The sequence below is a fragment of the Anoplopoma fimbria genome, chromosome 17, assembly GCF_027596085.1.
Source record: "Anoplopoma fimbria isolate UVic2021 breed Golden Eagle Sablefish chromosome 17, Afim_UVic_2022, whole genome shotgun sequence".
Taxonomy (NCBI): Eukaryota; Metazoa; Chordata; class Actinopteri; order Perciformes; family Anoplopomatidae; genus Anoplopoma; species Anoplopoma fimbria.
The window spans coordinates 23239276-23264257 of NC_072465.1; the positions used below are offsets into that span (position 1 = coordinate 23239276).

Genomic DNA, 24982 nt, shown 5'->3' on the forward strand with positions numbered 1-24982 from the left:
GGAAACAACCTCAGGACAGGACGGACGCAAAAAAACACAGAGGAGGGAAGGAACAACGGCTACACAAAGTCAGCAGGTAAGAGGATGCTAAAATAAGGAGTTGTTTTGTATTTTTAGTCAGCTGATAGTGAAGTTTTTACCCATCAGTCATCAGGATTATGATCCTGGTTTCCTATTTCAGATTGGCCGGGGAATATTCATTCGATATTCAGTTATATTACCACATTACTGTAAAGATACAAGGCCTGAAAAGAATAACAGACAATGTGAAAGTGGGAAAGTGAATCAAAAAAGTCACAGTTGAGAGGATAAAGGAGGGGGACCCTTTGGAGGCAGCCAGCCACAAAGGGGAGGGCAACAGGATACAACTAGTGGGTGGACCTTGATGATTGTTTCTGTGCACAACAAATCTTTCACTTCCATGCTTCCTTCCCTCAAAAGAGGAGCACTTTGTATGAGTTGGAGGGCAAGTTCCTCAAGTTATACTTCATTTAATCTGTGTTTTTCAGTACTACAAAGATCCTGGATCACTTTTTGGACTGACATAGAAAGTCATATTACTGCAGGAACGTGAGGGAGCCTGAGCTGCTACTTGGCAGCTCCAAAAACAATGGCAGAGTGCACGCAGGACGTCGACCCCCCCAAGGTGACCCAGAATCCGCAAACTGACCTAAAGGACTCTGTGGCAGGGGTCAAAGTCAGACCCGCGGACCTGGGGCTGATTCGAAGCTTGTCCAAGTCGGACTCTGACTTGTTGGCGTCACCACTCGGAGAGGAGGACGGAGGTCTGTCTGGCCGCAGTGGGTCCGTGTCCAACTGCAGCTCTGGGCAGCCGTCCATGGAGCGCATGCCTTCCTTCGCCTCTGAGTGGGATGAGGTAATACTCCAGCTCTGGGGACAGGGGGGAAACAAGTGGGAGGGTGTAGATGACAGAGGGAGTGGCACTGTGGGCGTTAAAGGCACGGACAGGCTTTCAAGTAGAGTGTGTTAATGTCCATAAGAGAGAGTGTGAAAAAAAAGAGAGGCCGATGTGAGATGCAGCTCAGGATTAGTGAGAAAAAAAGAGAAAGAAATGGGAAAGCAGCATATTTCAGGAGAGAGAAAGGAAGGAAGGAAGGAAGGAAGGAAGGAAGGAAGGTAGCAGCAGTATGAGAGCGATCAAGAGTCCAGCAGAAGCAGTGATAGACTGTTGTAGCTTCACCCGGGCTGTTGGAGTAGAGTGCCTGTGGGTGAGTGCTTGAATGCATGAATGGCTTGATCACTTGCACCGACCTCCCCGTAGCAGCCCAGGCATCTAAGACTAATTGGGCTTGTGCTGTCATTCCACATACACTCAGTACATGTCTCAGGGGCCGACCCACGCTTCCTCTGTCTCCTCCTGCACTCCTCTGGCTCCTTTGCTCCGTCTTACGCCATCTACTTTCAGCCCCCCCCCCCCCCCCTCTTACCCCCCCCCTCTTATCCCCAAAAGCCTCAACTTGTGATTTTTTTTGAGCACTTTGGAGCGTCAATGCAATACCCTGAAGGACTGCAGAGACCCTGAAGAATATTAATATCTTACCAAAACATCCAGACGCACTTAAATAGTCAGAACCTTCAGGGGACAATAGCTGATGACTGATAATACAGTATATTATCATAGTGCAGAGCTTAAAGGCAAAATTATGTGATCTAAAAAAGGAATGTGTCCACAGCAGACTAGAATATTTTCTGACACTTTCTGCTGAGTGTTTAATCCCAATCAAAACAGTAAAAAAAAAGTAAGATCTTATTCAGATTTTTTGGTTCAATTTTGGGATACTGCAATATATTTTGCCTTAACCAACTGATATCTTGGCTAGCAACTTTTTTAAGTAAGTGTATTTTCACATTAATCTACTTTTACTTTATGCATTCTATTAGCCAATTTGACAAAAAGTTAAACATAATTGAGCAGAGCTGCCAAGAAGTCAAAGGTAAAGAAGTTATTTATCCTGGCACGCTTCTTTCAAGCATGGACCTTGCCAGGAGTTTACACAGAGGATATATGTACTATAGGTACTGAAACAATGCTTAATCATTTCTGTGAATATAGGAGGTTAAATGGCATGAAAAGGAGCGCTTATATTTTGCGATTTCACAAATATTACACATGTTGGGTTTGGATTATTAGACAAAATTTCTTATGTTATGATAGTTTATGTTAAAATAAACTTTATTAAATACCCAGCAATTTAGAGAGCACTTTGAAAGAACATTTAAACCATTATAAAGGCAGGTAAATAAAAAAATATATATGATTACACACCACAATGAGTGAGACATTGTTTGATGCTTCTTAAGAGTTTGGTTGGTGGCTGATCCATAATCTCCTGCTGAGGTGAGGTTCTGCTGGAGTAATTTGGACTCATGACCTCATTGTTTTTTTTTTAAATCCTGTCTTTCAACTGAGCCTGGATATCTTTTTTGGGGGGCCTTTCAAAGCAGATTGAAGAGGCTGCTCTGCTGTCAGTTCCCCCCCAGAAGACCCCAAATTCTTCCTTACATACTGCTAGTAATGCTTTTTTTTCTTAGTGTGTTTTATGCACTAATGTGTGGAACGATTATTAGATATTCATATATTTCATAGCTATATTGTTTAACCGATGTATACATAAGTCACTTTTTATACAAGCATAGTGTTTTACGGTTGTAATCATTATTTTAGCAAATAATACAACTTTCAGGCAAATTTATGTTGTTTAAGTGCTACTTTGATCCAACAGCAATGGACTTGTCATTGAACTTGAATCGAAACTTCTCAAACTTTGACTCAGATTTGTCTTGGACTCAACTTCAGCGGTCTTGTCGACAGCCCTGCTGCAATTATGGTCTCGTAGATGCTCTGGCTTTTTACAGTATGTCGTGAGCATTTAACTTTCTCATCATTACAACAAGGGCAGTTGGGTGTCACCTCAGCTCAGAGTACTTAGACATCTTGAACTTTTACTTGACCTCTTGTATCCCTCTCTTTGTCATCCCTCCCCTGACCCATTGCCTGCTCTCTGCTCTACCCCTCTGCTCTCTGACAAAACTGTTTATTCAGGCCGTGTTGGGTGGGGTGTCCTGTTCTCAAGGGCATCCTGTTTTGCAGCTGCTCTTGAGTGTCTGTTTCTCTTCCAGATTTCAAGGGATTTGTTTGGATATGTGTGTGTTTGTGTGTGTGTGTGTGTGTGTGTGTGTGTGTGTGTGTGTGTGTGTGTGTGTGTGTGTGTGTGTGTGTGTGTGTGTGTGTGTGTGTGTGTGTGTGGCTGCGGCGAAAATGGACTCTTGTGAGTATATCTTATCAGCCACCATCAAGCGATCAACCAGCATCAAACATTGAATCGACACGCGAGGCTCAGAGGGAGGCTGGGCTTCAGTTCAGCTATATAAAAACACACATATGTCAGTGCATGCTCACACAGAAAGCAAAGGTACAAATGTTGGTGTTCAGATGTTGTTATCATAAAAAAGGAAGTTATGAGATAAAGCGTAACCTTTAAACCCCATTGGCATTTTCAGTGGTATATATACATTTTGAATTGTATTATGTCTGGCAGCTTGTGTAACTGCTGACCATGTCTTTCCATTTTCTTCCTATTAGTGAAAGTACTTGATATTTTATTTAAACTTGTATCCAAACAAAGAGAATAACAACTTTATGAACTTAATAGACACCAGGGCAGAATTGTAAGGGGTCCTTTTTGTACAGGACTGGATATCCAAGTGTGTGTGACACTTAAACTAATGGTTAGCTTTCTGGAGGTGCAATGTCTAATAATACAAAATAAAAAAAGACATACACCATGTTCACCTGTAAGTGGTGGCTGCAGCAGCATGTTGAGTGTTAATGCCACAGTGATGGTTCAGATTGATGATGTCCTATATCTTTTTTTTTTTAAATCACTCTTTTGACATTTTATTGGGGGCTTCTGTATGGATGCTCACTCTTTATCAGATATAGATTGCATAGTCCATTTGTAAAAAAGATATCTTAAAATAAGTTACAGTTAAAAAGTGAGTAATGTATTTTAGGAAAATACTAAGACTGTCGTTTTATCCTATTTCTGAGATTTTTAAGGCATAAACAAATAAACAAAGACCAACACAAAGGCCATGAGAGTTTCCTTTTCAATTTTATTTTAGATACAGTACATACATTGATATATAGTTTCCACAAAATAATTGCGCGAAGAAGACAAACAAAAAAAACATAAAAATCAATGAGTCATATAATCAAAAATCAAATGAAATGCAATTGATACATAAGAATTTTTACAAAATAAAATAAAAAGACCATTTCCGTTAGTCGCCATCTTTATAGGTCTGAGTCAGAAAAATCCAAATATGGGCATCACGGTGGAGCGGAAGTGAGACAGTCAAAGCAACGGACAGTTAACTAATTAAATCCGTTTATGCTTTGCTTGAACTACAATAACAGAGTCATGAATGGGAATCGGATTGCATTTTGTTTTCAACCCACATTATATCAGTTTAATTATGCCGTTAAGCTTGACAACCAGAGCCGTAAGGGCCGTAGGGAACCCGAGGTAGCGTCGGTGAAGACAAAGATGGCGTTTGATGATTAATTAAAACCCCTGCGATGTTACAGATGACGTCCTCAACTCCTGTGACGCAAGTGTATACATTAGGTTAACTTCACTTGACCAACCGTCAAAACGCCTTTTCAAATATCATAATGTGTATGGTAGCGAGAAATGGGCCTTAGTTTAGTTAATGGACTTGGTTAATGTCCACCAAAAGGTTGCGAGTTAATCCTCACTTTTCAGGTATTTCTCATTAAAATGTCCATAAAATGTATCATCAATATTCACAATTCAGCAAAAACAATTCAGAAATGACACACTGAAACATTAATAATGCAAGACAGGCTGATTATTAATAATTATGAGCTCATTTATAATAATAATAATTAGCAATGCAAACACTGTGCCGTAACAAATGATACTCAACATCTGCACTAAATTAACCAACATTGTTTTTAGGAAAATGTATTTTCGCTCTCCTGCAATACCTTTACTTCTGCATGGCACTGGTCACCTTAGCTGTATGATAAATGTTATTTATGTTTCAGTAGTTTGCGTAATTTTGCACGTAATGTAATCAACTCTCTTCTTAAAATGCATTGTAGCTGCCATGGAATAATTCTTGTGCTGACAGAAATTGGAAACATGCACCACTAAACAACGAAATGGATACCTGAAAGTTAGGTACATCCACACTACTTTCACTGCTTTTTTATGTTTGTGTATTTTTAGGTGGACTCAAAAAACACAAATATTGTTCTATAATAATTTTGCATTTTTAGTGACCATTACTTTACTAATAATAGAAATGGCATACATGATTTAAGGTGATTGATGTCTTCTCCACATCTGTTTAATACTCAAAAGGCAAAGGTTAAAACAACCACATGTTACAGATGCTTCAGTGGCTTCTTTCGTGTGCGTGTACTCTAAATTTCCCAGTGGTATTCCTCAGGTCATTACACATGCAAGCTTTTAAAGTGCACACAGTGTGTGTGTGTGTGTGTGTGTGTGTGTGTGTGTGTGTTTGTGTATTTGTATGCTGCGACACTTACTAATGGCTGTAGTCTTACATAACACCAGAAGATTGGGACCCCTAATGAAAACACATATTTTTTTATCATATCACCTTTGGTTTATTGTAATACTTCTGAATGTATATGATTTATACACCTTTTTGTAATATGATTTTGAAATTGATATTGTGAAAATAAGATATACCATAGCTCTTGTAAACCAAAATTTGTTTTCATTAATTATCTAAAAATAGAGGAATTGGAAATCTGCCCCAGTGAAAATGAAGTAAAATTAACTTACAAAAAATATCTTCATGTTGGTAAATCCAGTGGATGTGGAGGGAATATTTTCAAAGTACATGTAAGTTGGTTTATAATTCATATAGGGAGCCACGGCAGAGTGAACACATCTCAAGATCTGGTTCGACAGATGTGGTACATGAATATGAGAGTAGTGGTGATGGTGTTCATGGATGGGTTGGTGGGTGGGGGCACCTGCCACATTGCCCGTAAATTTCTCACCAAGTGTCACACATGAGACATCACCTTCCCTCCATCCCGCTGTTAAATGCTGTTTATTTAACACATGTAAAATACCTGTTGTATTGCTTTATTGCACCTTCACAAATAAAAACAGAAGTCTGCAAGTTTGAAAATAGCAATGTGAGATTTTAAATTTAAAGGGGAAGACATGGTGGCTTCCCAGTTTTATAACTTTAAAGTAATTGTTTTATGTTATTTAGTAAAGGAACAGGTTAAATCTGGCTTTCTTTGTTGTGATAACCAGCTTGAAACTGAGATCAGACCAGCTAAATGATGCTTGACTGCTGGCCATCTTGACAACTAGCTTGGTCAAATAGCAGCTGCTTACATATTGCTGTCAGTGGTGACTATTTCACATTTCAAAATCACATTTTGCAGGAAACATTGCCAAACAGTTACATAGGAGAACGGTCAAGTTAAAGTGCCAGATTAATGTTTAATTAGAAATAAACAAACATAACTTTTTACAAAAGACATTTGAGGAGTTCACCTCGGGCTTCCTGAAATTGTGATGGCACTTAGGCCAAACGATAAATCAAGAATATGAAATTTTAATTTAGTTGTTAGTTGAAGCCCTAGCTCTCACCCATCAGTCAGGTAAATAGAGTTGATATGTCTTATTTTGTACAGGTGGAAAAATACACACTAAGGAATTTAATTTATGATAATCTGACGTCCCCTTACATTAAGTCCCAAAATCAGCACTACTTGTCAGGTTGAATGCAGGAGAACTAAGTGGTAAAATCTACAAAAATGAAGTAACAGTATACTAAAATCAATACAAAAATAGCATTAATTAATTGCTATGTTTCTTAAAAGACCTTAACGACTATATGTCAAGAATGTTTGACCCTTATTATGATAATTGCAACTATAAAATTGTATCCAACAAACGGATTAATACATCTATGAGACGAAGCGATGCATTCATGTCACCATGCCTCGCCACATTTACAGCACGACATAAAGGCCGTCATGAATTTACTTTGATCATTCTTAGTAGCTTTATTTATGCTGTTTGGTTTCAGAGTTGTCAAATAAATGAAAAAAAACGATCATCAAATCATGAGCGCTGCTGGATAGAATTATGTGATCTGGGTCTTGTATATTGAGGAGCTACTCTCCCATCTGTCTTTATTGACAATGATACTCAGTGGTAATCCTGTTTCCAAGGCCAGCGCCAGTGAGGCAGGCAGCCTTTTTTGGTTACTTTATTATAACAGCCATCATTTCCATTATCCGGTCGGCTTTTGGCTCACTGCCATCATTTATGGGCAGGAGACATTGCCTCGGTGGACTTTATTGTACTCGCTATCGTTAAAGCACATTGTTCAAGACAATTTCACATTATTCCAATCTTGTTTGCTAGCATGAAGCTGACTAGACAAGAAAGATGCTAAGACAGGCAATTGCATGCAGAAGATCATGTTAATTAAGAAGACATTTACGGGATTACTGCTATACTTAAATATGTCAGTATTTATACTAAATCAAGTTTTTCATTGATCAGTTGATGAACACTACTGCCCCACAATGCAATGCACAAATTAATACAAATCCAATCTTGACAAATTGGGGATGGTGAGGCAGCTTCAGGTACATATTATAAAAAAAGAAGGTATGAAACAGTTCGCTTTCTCCTTTTTGAAGTATAATTGGCAGTAGTGTTCACAGCAGTCACAGTGTGATGATTGACAGCTTATGTCTCGTACGGTTGGCACAAAATCATTTCTTGTATTCTGTCTGCATAAAGTGTAATATGAAGATTAGCGCACTGTATAGAATCAGGGTTTAATGTAGCATTGGGACACAGATATGGTTTCTAAATTGCCTTCTATTGTATTTGCTGATTTATTGATTTGTTTTATGATAATGTTCTTCAAAGCCCATAGTTTACAGGGATTAATCATAAAAGAGGTGGCGTCTAGGCTGAATGTACTGTAAGTCACTTTTGTTGATAGTGGCTGCTTGAATTGATTGTCTTAATAACTATCTCATGCCTTTTTTTGTACAGTTTGATTATGTTTGCACCATTTTGCCATGTGGTAGCATGCTGCCATCTGTGTGTGTGTGTGTGAACGGGTGAATGAGCGGCAAAAGCCTAAAGCGCTTCGGATAAAAGCACTAAATGAAAAAATGTGGCCAAATTCTGAGAATTGGGAACATTTCTAATTTATTTTGATTACATTAGAATATTCAATTCCCTGGTTTGTTTAAGTATTTCAGGGCTCTAACTTTTCTCTCATGGAACAGTGCCATATATGTATATATGCTGTATATTTTCCAGGGGCAGTGAAGCACGTAATGAATGTAGGTATAATAAGGCCTGGAGAGGAACTCACAGAGGATGACTGACTCAGGATAAAACTGGCCAACTCCTGGCCATAATGAAGCTCTCTTAATATGTTGAAGCCATGTTGATTTAAGTCCGCAATCTGTTATACTTTAATGGCCTGAAAAAAGACACAGTCGATGTTTAGAGATGCACCAATACCAGTTGATACTAATATTAGATTGGACTCATAAAGTAGGCTAGGTGCATCCCTATTTATGTAGCTCTTTTAATCCTTCTTGGGTCCTTTTGTGTCCAATCAAAAACACAAACCCAAGATCAATATTCTGACTTTGTGGTACATTAAGTTGTACTAGAAAGTGTAAACACAAGACCCATTTTGGGTCAGGTCTGTTTTGTGTTTTCTGGCGTCAATCTATTTCTGCAGTTTTTAAAAATATTGCTACAACAGTCAAATAATCTGATTTAGATTAAATCAAGTTCTCAGAAGAGTTGGTGATCCTGGATGAAACAAAGAGCATAAAGTTACTTCACTAGATCTCTTCTCTAAGAAGTGGAGAGTGCACTCCAAGAAGGATCTATCTTAACCTTTCCTTTGTTATTTAGTTTTAAGATCTTGTAATTCTACAATTTAGTATAATAATTATACTAATTTCCATGTTTTTTCACCTGTTTTGAGTTTGAGAAGATCAAGTCATAATATATAGAGGATATGCAGAGTAAGGAAAATGCAAGGGACATGAATTGTAAAAAAAAAAAACTTGATGATTTCACATTACTGTCAGATCTTTTCACTTTTAAAAATCGAGCTTGAAAAGGTGGCAAAGTGGATAATTTTTGCAGCGTGTGCATCAATTGAAGTGCAGATCGACCTGTATTAGCATGTAAATCACTTCAGGATAGGGAACTATCTCTCAGAGTTGAGCACCAGGGATTTAATGACAGTCCACGCAGATCCCCATGTGCTCCTTAACTGCACTATCAATTACATTTTTTTGTGTGAATAGATCTTCTAAGTTGATTTCCATCCTGCTCCCAGACATTCAGTGGAGAGCGCTCTTTAAATCAAATTAAATTCCAGCGAGAGTTGGCTTTCAGGTCAGCGTAACTGCACCTCTCTCTTTGTGTTTAAAGATTATATTATGGCCTCCAGGAAAGGAGGGAGAGCGAGCACAACATGTAGCAAAGGGCAGTTGGTTAGAATCAAACCGGGCCCGTCGCTAAGGACATACCAAGTCAGCAACCCAACCTTTCCTTTAACACATATCCAATATGGAAGACTCAATACTTAACTGAATTCCATGCTCACTAATTTCGCTCAATTTGGAGGTTGTAGTTTGTGTTGCTGTTGAACTGCATTCAGAGAAGTGTTCTTGTTGTTCAGCCTATCCTCGTTGACATATATGGGATGGACAATATAATAGAAACACCTGTCAGTGTCAGCTGACTTCAACTTGATTCTCACCTTTCATGTGTACCTGCTGTTTAAAGCTGAAATGGATGGAGTAGTAAAGGACACTGATGGAGCACTTGTTAACGCTGATGGGTTCAGACGTGCTGGCTGGCCTTTTCTTGTTGCGTTTGAATGTGGTGTGAATGCCTGAATGGTTGTCTGTCCCCCCCATATATATGCACAAATATATTCAAAATATTCCTCGTCCAGACCGGTACCAAACGGCTAGCTATTTGGTGGATGACGCTGAATGTGGATGATCTTATGAAATATTTCAGCACTTAAACTGTGATGACTCAGGCTTCCCTAGAGGCAGCATTTTGGTGACTGGTTTTAATAAAGATGCACTTATGCTCAGATTTAATGTAGTCATGATGTGTGTGAGTGTGTGTGTGTTTGTGATATAGAATGTAACTGGGTTAATTCAAAGAGTAATGTGAGGTCTCTATTGCTGGAGGCATATGCCATGCGTTCCCACGTGCCTGACTTCCAAATGAATCAAGGCTTTTCCACAATGTTGATGCCACTAGCGAAGTGCATAGGGCTTTTTCAAACACTAAATATTACATCAAATAAGCCTGGCTGTGTCTCTGGTGTCACTAGTGGAAGCAGAATCAGCTTTTCAGGCTTGCAAAAATCTTCATTGCTCATTGTGAATAGACTACTCTAGTGATTCTAAATTTAGATCAGCGATAGTTTGCACATGAGATTTTAGGTGACGCCGGCCTGCTAATTGCCTCGTTTTAAATCGTCAAAATAAGTTCTCGTAGATACCCTCTTTTCTACGAAAGTCCAAGAATAATAAATGCTAATAATATGTAAAGTCTGTTCTCTATATAATGGAGTGAATGGCACATTTGTTCTGTGCGTGATCGTCCTTTTGTCCTTCAAGCATGAAGTGTCAACAAGTAGTGTGGTACTCTGTAGACGAATTGCTTACATTTACAGCCAGCAGCAAGTGATTTTTATTCAAATATGCAGTACATATGATAAATCCCAGACTGTGTGTTTTAGCTGGGATATTATGACTCATGAATACTACTACTGTGTGTATTCATATGGAAGGAATATGACATTGGGTACATCAAAATGTGTGTTCCTGTTGAGCCGAATGAAATCAGTGAAATACAATCCTCATATTTCAATGTTTAATAAGAGGGAACAGAGACAGGACATGATGATAACAACTCATCTCACACCTGTTGTAAGTCGTCCCACCTTATTCAGCTTTCACGCTGTTGCTCATTCACTTTGGTGTTTGAGAGTTAGATGAGAAGATCGCTACCACTCACTCTGTTCATTCAGTGTGAAACAGCTGAAAAGATCAGCATAGCAAACGTCTATGTATAACAGTAATGAAATGCATACATTACAAAAAAATGGTTTGTTTATTGTCTGCATTTATCAGATGATATACATGTGTAAAGTGTTAATTAGCGAGCTTTATATATGCAGGTGGTTAGATTAGCTCTGGATATAGAAATTAACAAAGCCCATTTGTTGTCCTGTTTATGTTTCTTGACAGCTTTCTATAACCTACTCCATCTAGCATCCAAAGCACTTCGTCTGAACTTGAGTTACTGTTTAGTTATCCAGCAAATAAACAAAAGCAAACAACTTGGAAATGTACTATGGCTATCCTGGAAATCCTGAGACTACTTAAATAAACTTTTTTTGGCTCTAAGCCCCTAAACAACTCTTCTCCGAGTCGCTCTGTAATCTCCTGCATGCAGCATTGTTCCCACTTAACCTTGCAGTAAGCTGTTGCCTTCTTCTGTGAAGCTTAAATAATACAGGTCTGAGAGGGCAATGAAACACTCACAAAGAAACAGTCGGCAACAGATCGGAATCTCTGGAGGGCTAGTTTGTGCACTATGGACTCCGTCTGCAGGACTGCCTAACGGGGCCTCAATAATTTGGACTTTCAAAAGCTTCTCCATTGTAATTCAGCCCATCACCACCTCACTGTGTTTCTGCTGAGTAGTGGGTTAGTCATTGGATTGATGTCCACGTTGGACTGTTGCTTGTAATCCATCACTGCTAAACAGGCCGCCTCCTCGCCAATACTCCCAGCAGCAGCAGCAGCAGCAGCAGCTCTCTGTCCTGACTCCTCACCCATCGCCAGTCCTTCATTGTTCCTGTTTTCTAATTGGTTTGACATTTTCTGATGTTTCATGCTTTGTTGTCTTCCACAGATTGAGAAGATCATGAACTTGATTGGAGCAGGCATTGAAACGTCCACAAAGAAACAGCCCACGCCAAGCTCAGGTAACGCCTCACCGCCTATTATGTTTTCATGGTTATAACATTTTTAATTTGTGCTGAGTTGAGCAATTTTTTTCTTCCAGATATATGACTACGTGGTTTGTAATTTATTGGTTGGTTAACGCAAAATGACAACTGGGTCTGGGGGATTAAGTGAGTCGTATTTATTAACCATTTATAAAGCTCTTAATTGCTCTTGTTCTTGCACTCATGATAGCCCTGTAGAGTTTATTGGAGGGGAATTATATGTAATGTTAACAGCAACCAAACTTCTTACACGCTGTAACTGATTACGTTTGCGAGCAGCTTTTCTAGGAACTGCTGTTCAGTATTCAAACACACCTCCAGTGAGGATGGAGGGGGAGGTTTTTATTTGTCCTTATAAGTCACAGGGATTCAAGCTGACATTTGTTTGGCACATTGGTGTTATCTGTTAGACACAAGGTTTCCACTTTGAGGGAAATCTAATTCAAAATCCCCTCTCACTGTCATATTTTTTTGTTTTCTGGAGTTACTGTACATCTCAATAGGTCTTGAATTGACAGTATGCTTCATCAAGTGTCCTTCAGGCAGTTTAGCAGGAGAAGCCAGCTGGCATCGACACTTTGTTTAGATAACCCTCCTGAGCTGATACAGTGTAAACCAACCTCTATCAGAGACTCTGCCATAAGGTGGTTTCATCATACAGTATTGTGTAACAGCTCCTCTGGGTATGCACACGACTGCCTTTTAGAAGTCAGGTTTATTAAGATAACATTTTCATTAGGTATGCGCCGTATGTTTCACGGATTTACAATCTGCTGACCACTGCAAGGTGGAACACCACCCATGCTGACAGACAGAAACAGTCAAATATGTGCCTGTGATAAAAGAACATTAAGCAAGGAGGCAGAAAAGTAGAGGAAAAATGACATTTGGATTAGTGGAATTAAGACTTTAACTGCTGCCCCACCATTTAACTTACATCACTTCTTCTTGTCAGCCCATTACAAAGCAAGCAGTTAAAATGACAATATTCTACAATTATATAAATGGCTTAGTAATCTTTTTGACCTACTCAACCAATTAAACTAAATGCTGAGTCCACAATATGCCAAGGAAGTCTACTCATTTTAATAAGTCTCCTCTTGATTTCATGTGTTGAAATTTACTGTCGGTCATGAAGGAGATTAGGAGAAGATTAATTTCTTTACGCTTTGAGACAACTAATAGCTATATTGGGAAAGTAAATGATTATTCCACAATTTGTTGATATATTACTAATAATAAAATAACAGTAAACTTTGTCTAGAGGGGGCACTCGCAATTTTCAGGAAACTGAAATACAATTTATGTATCTGTTCCTTGATTCAGATCCGCTGCAAAATTGAATGGGTTCTTCCTTTGCCCATGCTTCACCCTTCCACCAAGTAACATTGAAATCAGGCTGGTAATTATTCCGTTATCCTGCTGACAAAAAAAACAAACAAACCAAAATGAAAATGGTACCTCCTTGTTGGAGTTAATAATTATTAAGCACCTTTGATAAACAAAATGCGCCTCAGAGTTCCTTTTATGATAAAGAAGAAAAGCTTTTTACAATTTAAGCAACAGGTTGATTACTAAAATACATTTAAAACGAGAAGGGATGCAAATGAATAAATCATTTAACATAATACAATAAAACATAAATAAATAAATATTATTTTACATAATTAAATAAAAGAACAATTTGCAGTGAAAATATTAAACCAAGAGGAGATGCATATTAGCAAAGCAATCCTAAAGCAAAGCTGGTTTCTATTGCCGTGTTAATTTATGATTTTAATTGTAACTTCCAGCACACCGAACATTCTTGGATTAATTGCTCTCCTAACAATTAAGACCTGAGGTTATTCTACGTTACATAAGAGGAAATATGTTGTTTGTTTTTTTTCTTCTTCTACACATATAGGTGTGTGCTATTTATAGGCCATGTTTGAGGAACAGCATGCAGAAAGTGTCCCAGATTCAGCTGAGTCATGCAGTTGCTCCCCGATTTTAATCAGAGATCGTGCACCAGTAGTTCTGGAGGTTGCGAAGATGCTTTTGTTGCTGTTTTTTTGTGCGTGTCGCTAAGTAAAGAGGACATTTCTATTTATTTCCACAATGTAATGAAAGAGAACAAACAGGTACCCTTCAGAGTCATCACCAGGAGAGGGAGGGAGAGGAGGGGGAAAGAGACGGAAATAAAAGAGATTACACAAAGATGGAGACCTAAATTGTCCCTCTTCATTCCACCTTTATCTTTTCATTGTGACAGAACTGTGAAAAACATCATCCCTGTTTCAGTGTATTTTCTTTCCATACCCTTTTTCCTTGTGTGCTGTCCCTCTCATATCAGGAGCCAAGGAAGGCCAATTCATCTTCCGGAAACAGATTTCTGAACATTCGATTTTGCTGTGGCTGGTTTCTGTAAACGGATGAGGCTGTTTGTGTCGTGCGTCCATCACGAGTGCCTCGATTGTGTGCTAAGAGAGTAACTGAGTAAATGAGCTTAAAAAGAGAGAGGGGAGTGGAGAGAGAGAGAGAGAGAGAGAGAGCTTGGCTAACAGCACGCAGGAGGCATCGGCTCGGTTTGTGTACAGGCGCACGCTGACTTTCAAAGGAAGAGTCCGCCTTCAGTTTCCCTGAATTAATTCAGCTTTGCGGCTCATTTTCTCCACTGCTTGGGTGTGTTGACAAGGAGCTAGTGCTTTTCTCCTGCTCCGATAAAGAGGCCCGGCTTTATCTAGGCACAACCTCTACCCCTCCCCTCGGTAAATAGGTCTTTTTATGGGCGCTCCTCGGAGCCAAGTCTAGAAGAAGCCGTGCTCAAACTTTACAGAAGCCCACTTGGATAGATTTGACAGCCTGGTCTGTTTAACAGGAGATAATACAGTGACCCAGTTCCCCCCCCCCCCGTCAGTAATTAGGTCCTACTACCGTGGGAGGTGTTGCTGTCCCAAATGAATGGGAGTAATTGGATGGGGTGGTGGGTATTTTTAACAGTCTTTGTCTGGATATTGTGGTGTAAGAGCTGACTTTGGCATGAGGCTCAGGAGGAAAGAGTGAAGAAGGAGGAGTTGCGGGATCTCGTAGTGAATCATAATTAGTCCGCTTCAATCCTTCTTACGTCCTATTACCATCTTATCTCCCTCATACGTTTCATCACCTCCTCCTATTAGTCTTTTTTCCTTTTCTCCGTCTCTTATCTGTCTCCTGCTCATTCTCTCCCTCTCCCCGTCTCGCTCGTTCCCTCCTTCCATCATCTTTTCTTCTCACTCAGGGCAAAGTCTGACAGCAGCTTCACTTTCTGATAAGAAATGATGAGCGCTGTTCCTTGTGGAAGACTGAAGGGGTCACGGAGACCTGACTTGGCCTTTTACCTGATCATTAACGCCAGAGCAACAGGGGGTACAGGCGGCCAATTACGGAGGAGGCTCAATCAATAGCCCTTCACTTTGCTTCCCCTCTGTTGGCACCGCTTCTCCTTGCCCTGACTGCCTCACTGACTGGCTGACTACCCATCTGGGAATGTGTGAGGTGATTGCAAGCAGCTTGAAAGCCTGCATAATTACCCTCTGCCTGCAGCTGTATCCAGATAACACCAGTGATGGACGCAGCGAGCAGCCCTGCATAGGTGGGTGTTAAAGTCTAACACTCCCTGTGTAGACTTTAGCCAAGTCTTTTTTAACCCCCAAGTCTGTCTTAATTACATATTATCTCATTTGTTTGTCCAGGCTTTTTCCCATAAGGAGCCTCTGTTATGCTCGAAAAAATGTGCAATGTAACGCGAACATCTGGAAGTACATAATGGATCGTGCCTCTTTCCTGTCATGCTGTATGACTTGGTGAGATGAAGAAGAGACAGGACTTGGAAGTGTTTCTCTTCTCTTCTTTTCTTTGTTCTTTTGTTCTTTTCTCTTTTCTTCTCTTCTCCTGAGTGCACAAGAGACTTCTGCCAACTTGAATCAAAGCTGCCCCCCCCCCTTGTCCTATCATCAAAGTAACATGTAAATGAATTAAAGCCGTCTGCTAATAAGAAGTGGCTTGATGAGGCTCTTTTGTTTCAATATCCCATGTTAGTCTTAAGAAACTGTCCGTCGCTGGTGCAGAAGAGGATCCGGTCTTCGTCATCCCTTTGCATTCTACTCATTCTTGGCTGAAAAGGACTGTGATTTTTTCTTTTTCTTTGGGCTCTCTGTGCTTGCTCTTTGCCTCTGATGGTGGTATCCTCTCTGCACTGGCGAAATCAGAGTGCCTCTGCAATTCTAATCAGTGCAGTGGGTGGAGAGGTGGTGTAAGGTTAGAGAGAGACAGACGGAGAAGACCGAGTGTGTGTATGGTGTTTGTATGTGAAAGAAAAAGGGGAGCAAGATAGAAAGGGGAAAGGGGTAGAAAAGGCAGACGACAAGGAGAAAGAGAGAGTCTGTGTGTGTTTGCTTCTGTGTGTTTGTGTGTTTGAGGACAAGAGGCAAAGAGCGAGACGGAGTGAGGGAGAGACAGTCAGAGAGAGAGAGAGAGAGAGAGAGAGTGAGAGAGGGAGGGGAATTGATATAGTAGGAGAGTGAGGGAGAGAGAGAGAGAGAGAGAGAGAGAGAGAGAGCTGGTTACGTGGAGCAGCACCCCACTTCATCAGGCAGCATACGGCAGCCCTGCAGTGCGATCACACAGCATGGGGATGGGGCTATGAGATTGAGAGAGCGAGAAAAGAAAGCAGAGAGAGACGAGAGAGCGAGGAAGGGTGGGGGGGGAGCGAGTTTAAAAAGAAGAGCTTGAGGGATTTGGTCGGATGAGAAGGAGGGGATGATCTGAGTCTTCTTGCCTGTCGTGGAAGCGAGGAAGGACGTGGCTGAGGTTGAGGCAGCTCTTTGGTCTCCCGTGTAGAGGTGGCCGGCGTCAGGACGTTATGCCCTGTGAGCAGTGAGGGGTAAGAGCGTGTGAGCCCGGGAGCAGCTGCTGTGACTGCATCTGCGCTGCCTGCATGTCTCAGACAGGCAGGGGATGCAGCAAACCTCTGCCCTGAGCACAGAGGCTGCTAGCTGCACCCAGCGAGGAGAAGAACCAGGTGGGCTGGGGTGGGAGCTTTTGCCTTCAGGAAGGAGCTAGCTCAGCCTGCACTGTGGTCCTGCAGTGATCCTCGCCTCAGAGTCAGGAGTGTCACCCTCACCCTCCTCCGTCTGGCGGATCGAAAACCTGGATTTACTGCTTTGAGAGATGAGAAGCACGTTCTGTGGCGGAGCCGCACAGCCAGCAGCCTGCTGAGGAGTGTGAATGCTGGGCAGCTCTGGCACCACCAAGGACACCGAGGCTGTTTCCACTGGCAGACAGCTTACCAGGAGCTGTATCAAGGAATCTATATTTGGATTTCATTATGAATTGAGGAGTTTGGAATCAGCACACTGGAAATCCTAAGCCAACGTTTCTTTTTTTTCTTTTTTTTTTTGATGTAGGATTTACAATATGTCTACCTGACAGTACTCCTTGTGGCTCTGGAGTAAAGGCAAAAAATGTGTATTCCTTGATTTAAAAAAAAGAAAAAGAAAAAGAAATTAACATGAGTACCTCAACAGTACTTTAGAATGCTGCCACCTTCATTATATGAGCCGTGTCCTAGCTCTCAAAGAGATTGACCAATGAAGCCATGGGACTCAGCCAGAGCTTTACAAGTATGTGTTGAAAACCATGACCAATTTATTTTGGGGGGACTGAATATTTCTGTGTTACACCCTGATGGAGTCATTTCTGATAGGAAAGAAAATGACGGGGATAGTCTTAGCAGGGTAAATAATGTGTGATGTATGAAAATGTCTGATTTAGTGATAGATCTTCCCATTTTTCCCCTAAGCCTGAAATATATTTAGTCTCTTGACTTGTAGTGTTTCAGAATTGTTATGTCTTTGGAGTAGCTAGGCACTTGTTCTTAATCAGGCTCATCTGCTCACTAAAGGAATGTTTAGTGAACCCTGTTTGTTGGAAGATGCCACAGTGGCTCAGTCCAACATAACTAACGACACCAAGCTTCAGATGGGCTTCCTTCCCTGCACTACCTCCACCCTCGCCTGACAGTTTCAGTCAGTCACACTAACACCAGTGGGTGTATATTAGCCTAGTCAGTCCCCTGCAGGGCTTGAGCTGGGCCTGCAGCACTTCCTACCCTCCTCCTGTGTTTGAGTTAGCTGGGGCCCCCACCCGTACCTTGGGAGCCCTCTCACCCCCGGCCTGGACCCTGTCTCCCCCCACCCCGCCTGGTGCTGCTGCACTCGGCTCTGCCTCTGCTGGCCGAGGATGATGTGGCAATGCCATGTGTCGTCCTCTGAGTGCCGCTGCTACCGGCTGAACGGCTTCTCCCTGCTGAAGCGCTTCCCTCTCTCGGCAGATGGGGCCTGTGGTAAAGCCCTGGACCAGCCGGTCGGAGAGTGGCTGGAGCACGTGGGGCTGCCGCAGTACGAGAGCAAGTTCCTGCTCAATGGCTTCGACGACCTACGGTTCATGGTGAGTCACCTGCAGCACGTCATCTCAGGGGGGTCGGTTCCACTTTGCATCACCATGTCTCTCCCTGTGTCAACCCAGCTGCATTTGTCTTTTGATGTCACCACTCTGCTCTCTCACCCTCGGCTTTTCTGTCAGTAGCTCCACTCAAACCCCCATCCGCCTCTCTCCCTTTCTCTTTCCCACTCAACCCCCCCCGCACCGTTTCTCTTCCTTCCACCTTTCAGCTCTGCACCCTCATAACTCCTCTTCACCTCCTGTGCAATGCATGACCCTGCTAAGATTTATGCACCCACTGAATCCCTTTAAAGAATATGGGCTGTCACCAATGGAAAGATAAATGACGACCAAAACCCATTAACTTTTTCCCAACATCCCCTCTCATATACTGTACAATTCTAGAGCCACCTCCTCCCCCTCTATATTGAATCTTTTTTACTTACAGTAAATGGACTTGACCTCTGTGTAGATGCAATCATATAACCTGGACAAACAGTCCTCGGTCTAAACACACTGTAGATGCATGGTTGACCAATTTATTTTCGACCCATGATGCTCTGCCTGTGGTGCTTATGAGGTGGGCTTGCAATAATTGCACAGTGTATGACTAGACTGCAACAGCATGCTAATGTTTTTTTTCTATACTGTATACTCCTGCGCTTAATTACACATTTTTGCATGACATTTATTTTGGTTGCAAATGAAATATTTCACTAGTTTTTACTTATTTAGCCACAAGATTCGTCAGCTGTAATGTTTTAAAAACATCATCAGGCAGTTTCTGGAAATCATCAAAACCCTTTTGGAGGAATGTTTTGCATTTTTAAAAGGCCTCCTTCAGTTTACATATTGATACATTCATTCAGCTGCAGATCATTCTGACTGAAAGCATTATCATGTTTCCTGTAGAGAACATTGTAAGGAAACTTGATATTCAGCTTGTGATAACGGTAGTAAACACCACTAAGATTTCCATCCCCCCGGTCATGTTACTCTGAAAAACATGGCTGTACACTGTAAATAGTCAGGTCCAAAGGGTATACACGGGCATTCCTCATTCCACAGAGCTGCATTAGCACTATGGGCTATATGTTACATTGGTTTGTCACAGCTGAGCTCACTTAAGTGAGACCAGTAAGCTCAGAGGTAAAGTGGTTTTATCCATAAAGCGTTCCAGTTGAGGACTGCTGCTCTCTAATCTGTTTTTCTTACTGATCAGGCCTGAGTTCACACCATAATGGAAGTCCTAGCGAACATGTGATCTCTCCTACTATGAAGTGCTGTGGAGATACAAGCTGGAGGCTCAGATTTGTGTTTGTTCATGAGGTGACAACAAACCTAAAGTATGTGTAGTCGTAATATATGGTCGTAGTAAAAGGAATACAGTAGTGGTGATAAGGATCGCAGGAGGACCGATAAATCGTCCTGGCTGATAAATCCAAAGATTTTAGCTTGATGCAGGTATATATCGACATTTTGTTAACGTCAGACAATAAGTAGGAAAACATTGCAGTACAGAAATAGTAAAGATATATTTAGAAACTGTGTCTTTATTACATAGTTTGTCAGCTAGAGAACAGTTTATTTTTCTACTGTAAAATGTTCTGCTCAGTGCATTTCGAGATCACAGTGTGGAAAATGGATTTAAAGGATCATTTCTTTTATCTTGGGGTATTTAAGGCCTTTTTTACATTAGCAGGCGTGTCAGAGAGGGGACAGGAAATGAGGGGAGATGGATATAGATAGGAAATTGCAAGGAACAAAGGAACTGAACCAATGATGTTGCGTTCATAATAAATGGTATCTTAACCCCAAACTGGAAGCCAATAGATCCTTATCATAGATGTTGTTGATATTGATATCAGCTAATGGAAACAATCTTTTATCTCTGTATATGTAATATTATTGTACGTAATATTATTACATACCATATTATAGCATACTCTCTGGAACTACTGGTGTGTAGGCATTTCACTTAACTAGTAAATTGAATACCTGACAATCAAAGGTATTAAATTATATTGATGCCACCATTCTGTAAATCTAATATTGCCATAAATCAGTCTGGCTTATTGATTTGCATTGCCCACACTAGCCTAATGCAACCAGAGATATATAAAGAAATAGTTAACTGAGTATAAAACATATCCAAAAATGTTTAATGGTTGATAGAAATATTTCATTGTCTCACAGTGCATATTGTTAAATTACCCGACACTTGTTCACAGATGTCTAGACAGTAGTTAAAAAAGAAAACAAAGCAGCCTTCTTGTCTTAGTGGGTTGGAAGATTCCATGTTGATCAAGATTTCCGGAACATAATGCGATGAGGAAGATGGGTCATTAGGCTTTCTGATGTTAATTTTCACGCCACGACTAATATGTCTGCTGGACTTGATGCGTCAAGGAGATAAATCATTCATTTTCACATGGCAAATTACCCGTGGATATTTACAAGGATTGTGAGGTTGAAAACAAGGGAAAGGTTAGAGTAGTCAGACAGACATTGTGAATGTTTAATATTGTGCCCTTTTAGATTCTGCCAGACTTGCTTCAGATGTGATCAATCTAACTGAGCGTGGACATCAGGATTTGTTTGTGGGGTTCATTGACAGTCAAATAATTGAACTTAATTTTTAATTTCCTTTTTGTAGCGTTGTGTTTTGTTGCTCTGATGTCCAAACTAATGTGGCAATGTGGCAAATTTACCATCATGCATTTACATTGCATCTTCCCTGCATTAATATTGCATCAGATTTCGCAGCCCTCTCTTTCTCTAACGTTATAATGCAGATCTGAACATACATATCGTAACACATAAATTAGGTCCTCTCTTTTGGCCATATTATTTTTACGCCAGCTGACTCTTGAAAAAGTAACGCAATTTGATTTTTCGAAACGATTCCCCTGTGGTGCAGAGCAATAGAGCAATTCTAATCCAGTGTTGCATTAACTGAGTGCATTTAGTGAGATGAAGGACTTCTACCATGGCTACATCTGTAAGTCGTGTCAAATGAAATCAAACTACCGTTGCTCATAAGCTATGTAAGAACTGAACCATATATTCCCGTCACATGTTTCAAATGCAGCATGAAATAATAAGTTTGCAGAGTCTCCCGAGGCATCATCAAACTTCAAACTGTGTTAATAAAAGTGGAGAATCTATTTTGGGCCTCCCTTACATCAGACCCGGCTTCATTTTGACCTTTAATTCTGGTGATCAGTGAGTAATCTCCAAACTGCACCCTGATACAGGCCTGTGAATACTGCTGCATCGTGCTCTGAAGCCAGTCCAGTAAGAGCAGATTGAGTAAAGACTACAGAACATTTTAACATTCTTGGCCAGGAAGAATCAATCTGCAGCAGTCCACAGGGAAAAACGCTTAGCTCCACATTTTCAAGGTTCTCCTTGTGTCTTTATTCCCGCCTATAAACCGGATTGGGATGACAAAGCAGGCTGGAGCTGCCAATATGAATAGCTACATGAAATAGACAAGAACCTGCTTGTCAGTCAAGATTTCAGGAGGTGGAAAAATATTATTGTTCATTGTTTCTATGTCCTAAATTGAGGAATTGTTACAAACTGCAGTGAAATATTCTCGTTTCCTCTCGGACTGTTGAGTTCCCCCTCCATGAAACACAGAAACAAAGGGATCCTGTAGATGCTGCTGCAGTTATGAAGGCTTTGTTCCTTCCCAGTCGCACCAGATCAGATTGATTACTCTTGGCATGCACAATTTATTTGACTTCATTGTCCTCCCACTCTGCTGTTACTGCTTGTGTCAGAGATGTGCATATTCTATGTGTGTGTGTGTGCATGTGTGTATGTTATTAGCAAGTGTGTTTGCACAGCTACAATGCTTCCCTGGTAGTTACAGAGTACAATGAGTCATGATAGTTTTGTTGGCCTTTGTTCTCCCAAAGCTGTTTGTCATATGCCAGTAGTGTATTTTATGTAAATACCATATACCAGTTTGTGTGTGAGTGTGTGCGTGTGTTTGCAGACATTTCAATTACTGCAAAGTGTGACGGATTACTGATTTATTTTCATGGTTTCTACTGCTATATGTCCATATTGTCTATTGTCTCCGTGCATGTGTCTGTTTTTGTGCTTGTGTTTATCTGTTTGCATGTCTGTATGAGTACGACTGTGTGTGCGCCTGTGTGTGAATGCGTTTATTTGTGTGTGTCTCTTGCATTTTTTGCACATGTAGGGAAGTAACGTGATGGAGGACCAGGATCTCAGAGACATCGGGATCACTGACCCAGGACACAGAAAGAAAATCCTCCATGCGGCACGCAGCTTGCCGAAGGTACTTAACATCATAGCTTAACCTCGGCACTGAGGGAGGACGGTGACTGACAGTGTCTCAGAAAAAAAGATCAAAATGTCAGGTTTATAAAAATAGTAGATAAGCAAACAAATAGATAATACAAGAAAGGGAAAACATGTCTTATAGTAGTGGATAAATACAATGGTTCATCAGGGTTGAAGTAAAATAACCATCCATTAAAAAGTTAAACAACAAACATACAGTTTTTATTTAGTAATGGGATAGTAAAGGGTTGGTCTACATTATACTGTATAATAAAGGTTGTACAAGGGTCGTAGATTAAGAAGTCTGGAAAAGTAAGGAAAACATTTATGATTTATTCAAATACAAAATGATGGGTTCAACCCTGCAAATGTGGATGGTATCAAAACCAACCGACAACCATGCTGCTCAAGCACAGCAGTGCTTTGACATCAGTATGCTAACAAACTCACAAGGACAGTGATAACATTGTTGTTCAGCAGATATCATTTTTACCATGTTCACAATCTTAGGTGAGCTTGTTAGCGTGCTAACATTTACTCTACAATGTTATTAGTTTTGCAAGTATTTTGGCCATAAAGCAAAGTATTAGACAAGTTAAAATGATGATCTGATGATGAGTCTAGATGAAAAAGGCAGAAAATCATAAAAGTCATTAATTCTATTGGGAATTTGAATATCTGGTGAAATTTTCCCTGCAATTCATCATGTCTTTTGTCAGAAAAAAATGGTGGCACTAGATGAAAAGTCAGGAGATCACCAAAGTCTCTAGCATTTGTCCTCTAAGGCACAGACCTCTGACTGTTCACATTCCACTCCCTTTAGATACACAGCTAGCATTGCTGAAAACAGCAACGGCATTGTCCAGCTTTAGTGAGGTAGAACTATATCCACAAATGGAAAAAAAATGTATACTGCACATTTCTTTTTGTAGCCTTTTCCTCAGAACAAAAAGTTGCAGTACTCGCTCCCTCACTGGTGTTTTCCCTTCACTCTAGGTAAAAGCACTGGGCTGTGATGGCAGCACATCCCTTGTCTCCTGGCTGGACGGCCTCGGCCTGCATGAGTATCTGCCCAACTTTCTGTCAAGTGGCTACCGCACACTGGAGTGTGTTAAGAACCTGTGGGAGCTGGAGATTGTCAATGTAAGAAGCCTTCACTTACATTTATTCAGTGCTGTTTCAATTTTTACGAGTGAGCAGGGCATTTTTCACTGTCTTATTTGCTTACAAAGAGACATGAGTGTTTGTGGACTCACGTCTGTAGACATTCAGTTCTCACAGAATGGTCTCCCTAATCACAAAACTACATTGATTTATGGATCATGTTTGAGGTTAAGAAGCACTTTAAAGTGCAATGTCGAAATAACAGAGTGCTCGATGATTGAAACATTTGCATAAAACTATAGCGGAAACATTTTCAATATCACTAGTAATTTCACTGAGTAATTAGTAGATAACTATGCAATAAAATGTAGATTAAGGAGCAACATAGTGACTGATGACAGGAAAGTATATAATTTGGTTTAATCGTTATGGAAATCGTGTAACATTTTATGATAATTTGTAATTACAAAGCAGGACTCATTTATTTTGGGCTGAGAGTTGTGGAGGTCGTAGAGAAACTCGTTTATTTCTTTGGTTGAACATGTTTGCAGATGTTGATCTGCCTCTGTTTGTGCGTACCTGTTTGTTAAGACTAGAGCAGTGGTTTCTTCGTGGGTTCCCGATATACATCTGAGAGTTTGCAAGATCATTTACTGGATAGCAAAGAAAAACCATCCTCTATAATATATTAAAGTCTTCCTGGCTTTTCTCTTTAATTTTTAATATAGGATTGTTTTACTTTGTCTGGCTTCAAAAAATTATCCAAATGGACCAATCTGAGAAGAAAAAAAAAGTCCATGTCTTTCCTTATCTGATGCCATTACAAGGTTACATTTTAAGTTTTAATACCCAATCAAGAAAAAATGATGAATGTGTATTTCATGTCAGGCAACCAGACAATCAGAATGGATGATCTGATCCGGTTGATAAGCACGCTCAGAAGGCAGTGGAG

At 40.5% G+C, this 24982-nt stretch overlaps 1 protein-coding gene across 2 annotated transcripts in view; it reads left to right on the forward strand.

Annotated features, from left to right (window-relative positions):
* anks1ab (ankyrin repeat and sterile alpha motif domain containing 1Ab) overlaps window positions 1-24982 on the forward strand; it is a 38053-nt gene continuing 13071 nt past the window's right edge. The window contains exons 1-6 of one of the 2 annotated variants that reach the window (XM_054617879.1): window positions 1-76; window positions 510-877; window positions 12048-12120; window positions 18497-18612; window positions 22823-22921; window positions 23923-24069. In XM_054617879.1, the coding sequence (XP_054473854.1) occupies window positions 611-877; window positions 12048-12120; window positions 18497-18612; window positions 22823-22921; window positions 23923-24069 (702 nt within the window). In that variant the 5' untranslated portion in view covers window positions 1-76; window positions 510-610. Of the gene's footprint in view, window positions 77-439; window positions 878-12047; window positions 12121-18496; window positions 18613-22822; window positions 22922-23922; window positions 24070-24982 lie in introns of those variants that run through there. The other variant, XM_054617880.1, reaches the window with a different exon arrangement.